The 13,942-nt window shown below is 38.9% G+C and overlaps 1 protein-coding gene across 1 annotated transcript in view; it reads right to left on the bottom strand.

The window, feature by feature from the left end:
• The window catches only part of prpf6 (PRP6 pre-mRNA processing factor 6 homolog (S. cerevisiae)), a 53,256-nt gene that overhangs the window by 15,050 nt on the left and 24,264 nt on the right, over nucleotides 1-13,942 (bottom strand). The window contains exons 12-18 of the mRNA XM_080204894.1: nucleotides 9,164-9,286; nucleotides 7,266-7,387; nucleotides 4,527-4,665; nucleotides 3,313-3,432; nucleotides 1,059-1,235; nucleotides 580-713; nucleotides 259-350 (exon numbers count right to left, since the gene is read on the bottom strand). Coding sequence (XP_080061020.1) covers nucleotides 259-350; nucleotides 580-713; nucleotides 1,059-1,235; nucleotides 3,313-3,432; nucleotides 4,527-4,665; nucleotides 7,266-7,387; nucleotides 9,164-9,286 — 907 coding nt within the window. The remainder of the gene's footprint in view (nucleotides 1-258; nucleotides 351-579; nucleotides 714-1,058; nucleotides 1,236-3,312; nucleotides 3,433-4,526; nucleotides 4,666-7,265; nucleotides 7,388-9,163; nucleotides 9,287-13,942) is intronic.

Below are 13,942 nucleotides of genomic sequence, written 5' to 3'. Positions count from 1 at the left end.
CTAAATTTAAACAGTGTTAGGAAGTGACATTTTTTGTCCTCCTGCTGACACATGCAGCCAACCAACACCGTGCTCAAAAATGGCAGCGTTGACACTCTGCCTGCATTGCAAAGAACAGATAAAGACAAGAAAAATAAGACACTTAAATACCAAAAAGGTGGCCAATTTGGTTAGCTTTGACAATTTGGCAAGCCTTGGTTAGTGAATGGAACCACCAGTCTGTCTGCTTTATTACTGAAGCATTTGAAGGAAACTTACCAGAACTGGAACATTCTTGAAGAGCCTTTGCCATTAATGTATTTGAAATATTTTTCAGACCAGCCCTATATTCCAGTCTTACAGATTCCAACCTGAGGCATAGTAGAAAGTTACAAGTTATTTCAGCATACTAAATATCCAAAAAAAAATCAAAAACTACTTTAAGTAAATGAATGGATCTGCTCTCATTTGAACTTTATTAAAAGAAATTTTAAAGGCCCTCATGTGCCTTTGTACAAAACTGTTACATATGTACCTCACAGACACTTGCTAATTGCAAAGCAGTATGTTACGAATTAAAGCTTTGCATGTTTTTCTTACCATAATTCCGGATTTTGCGGATTTTTTAGCCGTGCTTTTTCTAAGATGGCTCTTGCTCTTGTAAGATTACCAGCTTTCTCTTCAAGCCTGGACAGAAGCAACCAAAGGGGACTGGAATGTGGACATTTCTTTAACTGTTCAGAAAAAATACACAATACAAAATAATTTAATGAAATATAGTATAAACAGAAGTAATGAGGTTGACTCTCAACTGCCTGCGGGCAACTAGGGATAGGCAATAGATACTGACCAGCCAGCGACGCCGATGTCCCATGAATGAATAATAAAAAAAATCATAAAACTAGCAGAATTTATAGAAAATTATTTCCAATTAAAGGAGAGTCAGTTTATTGTGGCTTTGGAATTTTAAGGAAAAGAAAAGAGGTGAATTGCATCCGTTTGTGTAGTTGAGAGACTTTCTTTAAATATTCACAATACATTAAATCATTACACATTTAATGGTCACAAAACATATATACCCCTTGATTGTAAGATTCACGGGCTTTCTCTATATTTTCAACTTGGTCTTCAATTTGACCCTTCATCATCCATAGTTTTGGGAAGTCTTCATAATGTTTGAGTGCTTCATCACACAACTCCCGAGCTCGAGGAATGTCTCCCAAAACCCATTCTAATTTCACAGATTTCATGAATACCTATAACACAAAAGGTAAAACAGTACTTGTTACTTTATCTAAACTTGGGCAGCAAAGAAAATCCAAGGTTTGAATTATAAATTACACATACTTAGCCAATTAGAGACTAATATAATACAGACTGTGTTACATCCATTTGTGATTCCCATATTCAAAAAATATTTCCCAATGATTTATTCTCTTCTCCCATTTTTGTTGAGAGGGGAGAAATGTATGCAACTAAATTGCCGTTAGATAGATACTAGCAAAATGTTAGTGACGATAGTTATTTCTGATACAAAGTAAATTGTGCATTAAAATCAATTGCACTTGCTTGCTGGACCATGTCAACACTCAAACAAGCAACGTGTCAGGTCAAAAACAAAATCAGAGAATATTGGAGGTACACAGGAAGTCCATTAGTACTTGCAAAGAGCTCTAATGTTTAAAAACTCAAAAACTGTCATTTTAAATTAATGTACATCCAGTAGTTCTCATTTTTATTTCAGATTTCCATTTAGAAAAAAATCAGGAGGGTTAATTGGTTGAAACTTTAAATAACCTTCCCAGATTGCTTAAATGGCCAAATACATCACACAGAGTGGTATTAAGTTTGTCACTTAGCTAAATCCACTGCTTACAGCTGAGACAATGATGAGGATCATCCCAGTCTATGCCATAATGTTGAAGAATCAATACATATATAAAAGCAAAACCAAATCAGTATGAAATAAACTGCTATTTCCTGAAAGATAGTAGGGGGTAGGTTTAACTCTCTTAGAGCAGTGCATCTTGGCAGACAATGCTGCAAATGTGCGGTGATGGAGGATGGAGCGGTCAAACAGACTATTTTGCCTTATATTGTTGTCAAGCTTCCCAAATATTCCTGAAACTGTACTCATCTAGGCATCCAGGGATATCTTATCCACTCAGCTGAGGAGTTGGTTAGCTGAGTTGACTGGACAACTAGTTCATGATGCAGAACACCATCAACAATGCAGGCTCAATCTTTGAACCGGCTGAGGCTGTTTAAGAAGGCCTGCCTTCTCAACTTTGCACTTCGTCCGATGTGTGGTGATCCTCAGGTTAAAATCATAAGATCGTAAGAAACAGGAGCAGGAGTAGGCCATCTAGCCCTTCGAGCCTTCCCTGCCATTCAATAAGATCATGGCTGATTCGAAGTGGATCAGTTCCATTTTCCCGCTTTCTCCCCATAACCCTTAATTCCCTTGTCTACCAGAAATCTATCTACCCGTGACTTAAATATATTCAACGAGGTGGCCTCCACTACTTCAACGGGCAGAGAATTCCAGAGATTCACCACGCTTTGAGTGAATAAGTTCCCCTTCAACTCCATTCTAAACTGACCCCCTCCCTTATTTTGAGGCTGTGCCCTCTAGATCTATTTTCCTTTCCAAGCAGAAAGAATCTCTCTACCTCTACCTATCTAGCCCCTTCATTATCTTGTAAGTCTCTATAAGATCCCCCCGCTCAGTCTTCTAAACTCCAACGAGTACAGACCCAGTCTATTTAATCTCTCCTCACCACGAGTCAGCTCTCCCCCTCAAAAGGGTGAGCATTCTAGTCATCTGGGACTGTGGCAACTTTACGTTTACCTATTCACTCAAACACTGGTCTGCAGGATCATCTGGAGTAGCTAGGAAGCATCATAGACCTTTGTGACAAGTTTAGCTGAACTATCAGAGACACATCTCTAGAATTATCATCTTGCTCAGGTATCGGGTTGCTTTCTTGGTCAAAGGGCTTACATCTGAATGTTTGGGAGGGTACACTTATACATTAAGCATTTCACCTAGAACACCATTAATTCCCATGTATTCATGTTTCCCATCAGTATTTAATGCAAACAATAGAACCCAGCACTTATTTAAGAAATTAATAAAAAAACTTTGTATATTTAGTGGAGAGTTAGGAAATATTTTCAATCAATTCCATAAGTAGTTTTGCAAAAGTCAATAAATATATCATACAACATTTAATTAAAACAACAAAATAGGTTGGGCACTTATCACAGATGTTTCCATCCAAGAGGGCACTGATTGATTATATTAAGTTTAAATGCTGTAGATGTACTTACTCTCGCAGTAGGAGCACTGCTCCTAGCTTTGGCTAGGAGTCTCCGCGCTCTTTCATATTCATTATTCTCAGACTCTAGCTTAACCGCAGCCAACCAGATTTCCTCACTGTTAGGGTTAGCCTATTACAAACCAAAAATGTACAATTATCAAAGTGCATTTACCTGAAAAAAAACCAAAAGTTCATCTGAACTTGCTAGTTGAATTTCATCAATGCATTTCACAGCACAACAAAATGAATTCCATTAATTTTTCTGAAGTATCTCAAAGTGAGTTACATACAATTATTATGGAATGGTAGGGCTATTATAAGTTCAAAATCAACTTTCACAAATTTAATATCCCAGAAATATCCATGTAATAACAAATGAATTTGTACTTGATGATATAGATGGGGGAGGGGATTGGCAAAAGGACCAGAACATTCCACTTATGAACCTTCAACATTCTGCTGAATCACAACAGATAAGACAGAGCCTCGGTTTTATGACCTAGCTGAAAGTTGATACCTCATTGGTGGCAATATAGATTTTATGCTCCAGGCCTTGAAGGGAGTTTGTTTTCATAACTGTTTTACTTTGGTGTACTACTAATCAATCTAACCTGGCATTCCATTGTATTTTTTTACTATTCTTCTCTAACACATATTAAAATTATGCAATTTAATAATCTTTGGGGGTCTAAAAATTAAACTTTTTATTCAGGAATCTATCATCCAAACAAAAAATGTCACCAATGCTGGAAGGACTTGATTTCTCTGAATTTACGCAACTTCTTATATGCTTTCATGAGATGGTGACTGAAATGAAATACAGAGTCAATACTAGCTCTGCTAAAAGCCAGCTCTGTCCCATCTGTCTTTTTAGAGATGGGGCTTAGACAATGGAGGCAGCAGTAGAAGAATGGAAGTAGTGAGAGTGAGGAATGAGAGAGAAAAAAAACAAAAATATAAATACTGTTTGGAAAAAATACTAAACACCAAATTACCATATCAACTTTTGATGCAAGATCATCAAACAGTAATGAAATTGTTCCTTTCTCCAGGTACTGCCTAACCTGTTGCATGCTTCCAGTACTTTTTGTTTTAATTTCAGCTTTACAGCATCCAGAGTATTTTGCTATTACTGTTGCATATTGCCGTGAACACAATATGACATCAGGAAATTCAGAGCACAGTTTCAAACTCTCAGCAAAGAACATAAACTTTCATACAGACCTGAAAGGCAAGTGCAAGAATGCTTCTGGCTGCAGGCACATCTCCAGCTAACCATTTGGATTTAGCCCCCATTAACCAAAGAACTTCTGCTTTTGGGCAGTGAGCCACAGCTCTCTGTAAAAGGGCCTCCAAAGATTCCCTGAAAGAAAATAGGATCATTTCATATAACTATGATTAGACATGGCTCTCATGGTCAATCCAAGCTAGCATCTTCTGTATTTAAGCCAGACATAAATGTAATGATTGTCAGTAGCTCATTACAGCTTCACATACATTGAGATTTATGTGAAATTTTTAAGAAGGCATTATGCAACCACATCACATCACCATGTAAGACATTTCACAATAAAGTTGGTTCATATTTACTTTATTACTTTCCAGATACATATATTAACAAGAATATTACTGTAGAATGAATCTTTTTTGAAAAAGTGTACTTTATTCATAAAGAAAGATCTTACAGTTGCAAACTCAAAGTTGATGGGCAAAATAGGAAATGGCAGCAAATGTCTGGGTGTTGGGTTCACTTAGAATGCCTTCCACGGTTAAGTTCAAGGAAGCAAAACGTTCCTTAGAATAGTCTTGGCTGTGAGCCAGCTGGAAAACTTTGAAGGTTGTAATAAATTGTACTGTGGTGTACATGGCCTTGTTCATGACATGAGATTTGTCACTACACCAGGATTACAACTGAATTGGGTTACAGGCAATGTTAAGAAGTTTTTAGAAACAGGCATAATGAGGCATACTAAAGAGAAAAGAGAATGAAAGCATGCTTCCAGGCACGTCCTGGATTTAACCCTCATTAACAAAAGGACTTGAAATTCTACCCTTGGGAACTTCAATTTTTTTGAACAACTGTTTTTTTTAAAATTCTTTTTTGGGATGCAGGCTCCACTGGTGAGGCCAGCATTTGTTGCCCAACTCAAACTGTCCTTGAACTGAGTAACTTGCTAGATCATTTCAGAGGACAGTGGGTCTTGAGTCACATGACCAGGTAAAGATGGCAGATTTCCTTCCCTAAAAGACAGTAGCGACCAAGATGGGTTCTTTCAGCAACCAATGATGATCATGGTCACCATTACCAGGACTAGCTTTCAACTCCACATTTGTTTGAATTTAAATTTCACCAGCTGTCATAGTGAGAATTGTAAGAAGTCTCACAACACAAGGTTAAAGTCCAAATCTCTTGATGAAGAAGCAGCGCTCCGAAAGCTCATGATACCAAATAAACCTGTTGGGCTTTAACCTGGTGTTGTGAGGTTTCTTACTGTGCCCACCCCAGTCCAATGCCGGCATTTCCACATCTTGGTGAGAACTGCCTGAGGCTCTGGATTACTAGTAGTGCCATTAGCACTATGCCACCATCTCCCTCAAAAATAGAAGAGGGACGAAGAAAAATACAAAACTGTTGAATTTAAAACAAGATGCCATCTTGAGATGGGAAGTGCGATACACATCTAGGATTAAACTACCACATTTAATGTTCTGAGTGAAAAACTGCACCACATAATGTTTAAGTGCTTGTGCAAAATTTAGAGAACACAGAATTCTATTTTATAGGTGCTTAAGTGTAATCAAACTTATTTCATCCAGGATTTGTAATAGCTGCTTATTACTAAAATAGCAACCAGATTTAGTATCTGAATAATAAAAATTAGCCCAACAGAACAGAGGATCTTGAAATAAATACAAAAACGTCATTTTGTGATCATCTTTTGTCAGAACATAAGAACATAAGAAATAGGAGCAGGAGTAGGCCATCTAGCCCTTCGAGCCTGCCCTGCCATTCAATAAGATCATGGCTGATCTGTCGTGTCTCAGTTCCACATTCCCGCCCTCTCCCCATAACCCTTAATCTCCTCGCTTATCAAAAACCCATCCACCAGCATCTTAAAAATATTTAGCAAGGCAGCCTCCACCACCTCAACGGACAGAGAATTCCAGAGATTCACCACCCTTTGAGTGAAGAAGTTCTTCCTCAACTCTGTTCTAAACCGCCCCCCCTTTATCTTGAGGCTGTGCGCCCTAGTCCTACTGTCCTTTCTGAGCGGGAAAAGTCTTTCCACCTCTATCCTATCCATCCCATTCATCATCTTATAACGTCTCAATGAGATCTCCCCTCATTCTTCTAAACTCTAACGAGTACAAGCCTAGTTTATTCAGCCTCTCCTCATAGCTCAACCCCCTCAACTCCGGCATCAGCCTAGTAAACCTCCTCTGCACTCCCTCCAAGGCCAAAATATCCTTGCGTAAGTACGGCAACCAAAACTGCACACAGTACTCCAGCTGCAGCCTCACCAATGCCCTATACAGTCGCATCAAGACCTCCCTACTTTTATATTCAATCCCCCTTGCTATGAAGGCCAGCATCCCATTAGCCTTCCTGACCACCTGCTGCACCTGCAGGCTGGGTTTTTGCGACTCATGCACAAGGATCCCGAGGTCCCTCTGCACCGTCGCCTGCTGCAGTTTTTCGCCACGTAAGAAATAGTCCTTCCTACCATTATTCCTACCAAAGTGGACCACCTTGCACTTGCCAACATTAAATTCCATTTGCCATTTCCTGGCCCATTCGCCCAGCCTATCTAGATCCTTCTGCAGACTCTCCACACCCTCTGCGCAATTTGCTGTTCCCCCAATCTTAGTGTCATCAGCAATGATGTTCCCCCAATTTGCCATTCCCCCAATCTTGGTGTCATCAGACATGATGCTAGTGCAACAGAAATACTCTAATCGTACCTGGTGCCATAATTCTTTTCAAAATAGGCAGCTCTCAACCACACACTCTTTTTGCTTGGGAAGACTTGGAGTGCATGTGCATAGATTGCTCTTGCACATTCAAGTGCTCCATGGGAAATGCACTGAGAAACAAAGCAGAATTAAACATGGGAACAAAATGAATGACGATCTTGTGTGATTAAGAGGAAAAGAACAGACAGGCGTTGACATATTTATAAAGCTAGAATGAACATACTTAAGGTCAAACTATTCCTAACGTGAAGAAACCAACTTGCAATTTCAGTTGCTAAGCGCCAATCACATTTAGTGCAGTTGATACTTTTGTCACAGGTTAAATAGTAAATTACAGGGTGCAAGCTGCTCAGTATATTTCATGTGTGTCAACAACTTGGAAAAAAAATTGCAGTTATATATTGCCTTTCATGATCTCCATATATCCCAAAGGCACTTGTGAAATGTAGTCACTGTTATAGAGTAGGAAATATAGTCACCAATTCGCACATTTGAAATAGTGCCATAGAATCTTATATATCTAACCTTGAAAAGCAGACAGTTTTTCAGTTTAACATCTCATCTAAAAGACAAAACAGTAATTCCTCAGTACTGCATTGGAGTGTTAGCCGAATATTTTGCGCTCATGTTTCTGGAGTGGAACCTGAACTCATGACTTTTTGACTCAGAGACAAGAGTGCTATCAATTGAACTAGAGCTGACATTGCCAGGCCTTTGAAGCTAGCTTCCTGCAGCAAATTTAGATTAAACACAACTACTATCCAGGCACAGGGATTAGATATAATAAGGAAGCTGTAATTCAGTGACGCCGCACTGCTATGAAACCATAACAGTTTACAGCACAGAGGCATCCTGTCAAGCTATAGCTGCCTCTTTATGAGACAATGCAAACTAAGCCCATTTCTCCATTGCTTTGTGTGTTCCACTGCTTCAAATGTTTATCCAAATTCTCCTTACAAGATGCAATGGTCTCTGCCTCAACCATTCCTGCGGCAAAATAACCTATGCTCCATTAATCCACAGGAAAGATACTTATTCTAACCTTTCACCGTCCGTGATAATTCAAAATGAACTGTGATTTTACAAGTTAACAATCCTACAGCAAATGAACATACTGAGAATAGTGACAACAATAGTGAATCTGTAATAAGTGAGAAAGGTCAGTTACAAATCAGGCTTTTAAATTTAACTTGGGCAAATTTTGAAGGTATGAAAAATAAAGCGAATATAAAAAACTGGACTGAATGGTTAATGGAAAATATAAAAATAGCAGGAAATATTCAAAGAAGTACTTGGGATGATAAAACACAGAGCCATAAAAGGCAAAGGTTCCAACTGTGCAGTTAAGTGACCATAGTCATCAACTGAAGTAAAAACCATTTCAAGCTAAAAGATAAGGTTTACAAAAATGCAAAGAAATCTGAAAATCTGGCTTTCCCTCCCTAACAGCATTCTGGGTCAACCCACAGCACATGGGCTGCAGCGATTCAAGAAGTTGACTCACCACGACTTCTCAAGGGCAACAAGGGATGAGCAAGTAATGCTGGCCAGCCAGCGGTGCCCATGTCCCATGAATGAATTAAAAAAAAGGCAGAGCTACAAGAGCAAAGGGACACAAAGAAAGTAATGAGGGGCAAAAAACATTAAATTAAACTAGCACAGAATATCAAAACTACAAACTTTAAAATATATATCAAATGTTGGGGATGTGTATATTAAAGATAGACCATAATGAACACTAAAGAAATTGTAACTTGTTCAATGAACATTTGGTTGTTCTCAATAGCATATTTGGTTAAATGATGCCTTGATATCAAGAGCAATCACTCTCACCTTGAGATTATTTTCGAGTACAGTTTTTCAATAAAAATATTTTCCTCACTTACGCTTTCTGCATCCTCCATCCATGCATGCTTCCGATCTTCTTCTTCAACACCAATTCCAATAACTGCACGAATGATAGCCTGACAGGTAGCGACACTTCCTGCTCTATCACATTCTTCAGCATCCTGCAAAAGGATTAAAACTAAGTGAGCAGCATTAAAGGGTCAACCAAGATTCATATAACATATAAACAGATTCTGTTTTGTAGGATAAAGAAATCTTAAACAAAAGCTGTTTCAAGTTGAATGAAGTTTTGCTCAAATCAGATAGAATTTCAAACAAACAATATTGCCAACAAATGTTGTATTTATTTAGGACATTGTTAATGCACACAATCCTCAGTTCAACATCTACCCATATAATCACTAAGATTTCATAGAATCCCTACAGTGCAGGAGGAGGCCATTTGGCACAGAGTATGCACCTAACACAATCCCACCCAGGCCCTATCCCCATAACTCCACTTACTTACCTGCTAATCCCCCTGACACTAAGGGACAATTTAGCACAGCCCGTCAACCTAACCCGCACAACTTTAGACTTTGGAAGGAAACCAGAACACACAGAGGAAACCCACATAGGGTAGAATATGCAAACTCCACGTAGACAGTCACCTGAGGCCGGAAGTGAACTCGGGTCCCTGGTACTAACTTTCAACAAAGCCAATTTAAGCATCAGGATACAATTTGTCCAAAATATACCTTTTATCAGAAATAGAAACATAGATAATAGTAGGCCAATTGGCCATTTGAGCCCGCTCTGTCATTCATTATGATCATGGCTGATCATCCAACTTAGTTACCTGTTCCTGCTTTCCCCCCATATCCTTTAATTCCTTCAACCCCAAGAGCTACATCTAACTCCTTCTTGAAAATATACAATGTTTTGGCCTCAACTGCAATCTGTGGTAGTGAATTCAACAAGCTTATCACTCTCTGTCCTAAACAGTCTACCCTGTATCCTCAGACTTTGACCCCTGGTTCTGGACATCCCCACCATCAGGAACATCCTTCTTGCGTCAATTCTGTCCAGTCCTGTTCAACTTTTATAGGTTACTATGAGATCTCCTCATTCTTCTGAAATCCAGCAAATACAATGCTAACCGATTCAATCACTCCTCATACATTGGCTTGCCACCCCAGGAATCAGTTTGGTAAATCTTCTCTGCACTCTCTCCAGAGCAGGAACATCCTTCTCCAGATAAGCAGACCAAAACTTCACACAACATTCCAGGTGTGGTCTCACCAAGTGCCTGTACAATTGCAGCAAGACACCCCTGCTCCTGTATTTGAATCCTCTCACAATGAAGGTAATGTACCACTTAACCTAATCTGCCTGCTGAATCTGCATGGTTACTTTCAATGACTGACGTACAAGGACATCCAGGTCTCGTTGTACAATCTCTTCTCTCAATCTATAGCCATTCAGACCATAATGTCTTCCTGTTTTTGCTACCAAAGTGGATAAACGCACATTTATCCACACTATACTATATCTCTTATGCATTTGTAAACCCATTTAATGTCTCCAAATCACAATGAAGCATCTCTGCACCCACCCTACAGTTTACCCTCCCATCCAGCTTTGTGTCATCTTCAAATTTGGAAATATGATCTTTAGTTCCCTCATCTAAATCATTCATATTCATTGTGAACGGCCGGGGTTCTATAGGTTATTTTAAGTTTTGTAGACAATTCTAATCTCTCCTCTCTGCAAGCTTCTGGAATACAAGCAAAGAGTTTTTTCTGGAAAGAAGAGGCAACAGACTTAAGGTTGTCATTGCTGATGCTGGGTCTGCTGAACTGTAGTCCCCACAGGGATTCATCTATGTACACCATGATAGTGGTCTTACTTTTGCATTCTGTAATAAACTATGTTCCTTTTCAGTAGGGCTTCCTGAGTAATTACAAAACCAAAGCCTTAGTCAAAGAGATATAGTTGAAGTAGTGTTTTCATCTAGGGAAGACAAATGGAAAGGTGAAGCGCTTTGAAGAGGGAATTGTAGAACCATATTTTCAATGTAGTATGATTCTGAGATATTAATTAACTTTGCCAAGCTGAGTTTGTATTGATCTCTTGTTTATACAAGTCACATTTTCAGTGAGCGGCGGTTTTAGCATTTCTTCCAGTATCAGGCCCAGGTTAATGACTGCCATCTTTATGGGAGGAAATGTGCAGAAGGCCGCCATCTTTATAGGCGATATAGTGCAGCAGAGCAAACGTGCAGGCATTCTGGGTCAAGCAGCAGTTGTAGAGGACTTTCACTGAGTCTCCTGTCACTGAGGAATATGGAGAGCTTAACTGAAGACTATTTTAAGTAACATAAAATAAAAATGCAGATTTTCATATTTATGTTGTGCATTATGTTAACCTATAATGCATAAACTTTAATAATTATACACCAAATGTTACTACATTGTTTTATAGCAGTTTTGTTCTCATTGGCATGTGGGGTTACATTAATTTTCAAATGTGAAAATGGGATCTCACTGGAAAACAGTTTAAATTACTGCACATGTAGAAGAAATCACTCACACACCATGAAATGGGAACGCTATTGATGGCATTGTTTTTGCATAAAATCCTGATTTATGAATGGCAAAGCAGCAAGCCAAAAAAACAGCACTTCACAATGTAGCAACTGCCTTCCTTCCTGACGTGGGATAGCCAGAATGAGCATCAATACATAGTGTGATTGGCAAGACTGGCACTTCTTAACTTCAGGGATATTGCCGACTATCTCAGTGTCAATGGAACAAACTTTCAAAATACTAAACCCTGGCACTATGCAATCTGCAGGTAAAACTGCACTCACTGCTGAATAGCCCACAGCATTATCAGTGCTATACTCAATGGGTGGCAAATCAACAAGTTGAGGAATTTGCTTTTCTTGAAGGAATATTCAACATGGCAAAAGAAAATAAATGCCTTTCTTTACTCACAAACTTTAAAGTATGTGCTTGAAAATATGCCAACATTTAATAGTTTGAAGAACATGAGCAAACAATGGAGATGTACTACATTTACAACTAACCCGTTGCTTAAGATTTTAAAAGAAATGTTTCTCCTTCATCATTCTACGAACAAGCATCAAGGATGTGCAGTTTTGGTGAATTGGCCATGCTAAATTCTCCCTCAATGTACCCTAACAGGTGCCGGAGTGGAACTAAGGATTTCAGTAACTTCATTGCAGTGAGAATGTAAGCCTACTTGCAACTAATAAGTAAACTTTAAAGATTCCAATTATTAAATAAATGATTTACTATGAAGACAATAACCACTGAAACAGCTTGTTCACGGATTGCTAAAATTTAATATAAGAAATTCAGTAATTATCTTTTTTTTGCTGCAATTTTACTTTCAAAAACACAGTTCATATCTAATACTCCATAGAAGTAATTACATAAACCCAGCAGGGAGCCACACTTGCAGGCAGCACAGCTGGAGAATCTGAACCACAATGGTGTAACTCTTCCAATAAATCAGCATCTATCAAACATGGCCTCCCCATGTGGAGTATAGGAACAGACATAATCTGCACCAATATTTCCATATTTTAACTGGAAAAACATAGTTGGGCTACTTAACTACCAGTTTCCCAATTCAATGTGTGCAGACTCAGAGATTTTGTCAAAAACTTTCTAACAGCATGTTACAGAAGGGAAGAACACATGCTAATATTTATGCCTTATCCTATTATAAACAAATAAGTAAATGCACATTTTTCTGGTGGTGATTTACAAACTAAAGTTGGGAAGCAAAGAGAAACTCCAGCAGTCCTTTAGAATGCTGCCATCAGATCTTTTATTCCAGACAGACATACAATGTCATTTTGCATTTCACCCTTTATCACGTTGGATAGTGCAGTACTCCCCCTGCGCGCTAATGAAGATTGCATGTTCAAGTTCTGGAGTGAAGCCTGCACCTACTTCCCCATAATTCAAAGTAAGCGTGTGACAAAATGAAATACAGTACCAGTACAAAATGTGAATACTGCCCACAATGACTGCTGTCAAGTTCTACAGCTGCACAATGCTAGGTGATACATTACTTTGTTTTACTGAGCAATGTATTTATTCCCGTAAAACAGTGTGCCAAAACAAAAAGGTATCTGAAGATTCCACTTTAACTGCAACAGAAACAGTCCCATGAACTATTTCTGTTGCAGTGTAAATTTTAAGTAAGAGCAGGTGTTATGAGGTGTCTTTTTGTAAAAGATGTTTTAATTTTTATACCCACATAAAGAATAAATCAAACTGTGTAAATGAAGTTCAAACTGATCCATCGCAATGGCAAAAGTTTAAAGTTTATTTATTAGTGTCACAAGTAGGCTTACATTAACACTGCAATGAAGTTACTGAAACCCCCGAGTCACCACATTCCAGCACCTTTTTGGGTCCACTGAGGGAGAATTTAGCATGGCCAATGCACTTAACCAGCACATCTTTCAGATTGTGGCAGGAAACTGGAGCACCCGGAGGAAACCCACGCAGATACGGGATGAGCGTGCAAGCTCTGCACAGAGATCGCAAGCCGTGAATCAAACCCAGGTCCTGAGTTGATAACTACTGTGTCACTGTGCCGCCCTAAATAAGAGTTCCAGTTCCCCTCATTCTTTCTGCTGCATGACAATGTGTATACTCAATCTATGAAGCTGATCACCATGAAAGCAAAAGTCTGCAATTGCTCTCTCACGTGAGATGCCAATAAAGTCTTTTGTTCTGAGGGTTGATCTGTATTCGCAAGCAAAGTGCCAGCACAAAGGTACCCACAAAGGTGAT

The sequence above is a fragment of the Carcharhinus amblyrhynchos genome, chromosome 16, assembly GCF_965287045.1.
Source record: "Carcharhinus amblyrhynchos chromosome 16, sCarAmb.v2.hapA, whole genome shotgun sequence".
Classification (NCBI taxonomy): Eukaryota; Metazoa; Chordata; class Chondrichthyes; order Carcharhiniformes; family Carcharhinidae; genus Carcharhinus; species Carcharhinus amblyrhynchos.
The sequence above is the reverse complement of the archived record's forward strand: the minus strand, read 5'-3'. Positions and strand labels throughout refer to the sequence as shown.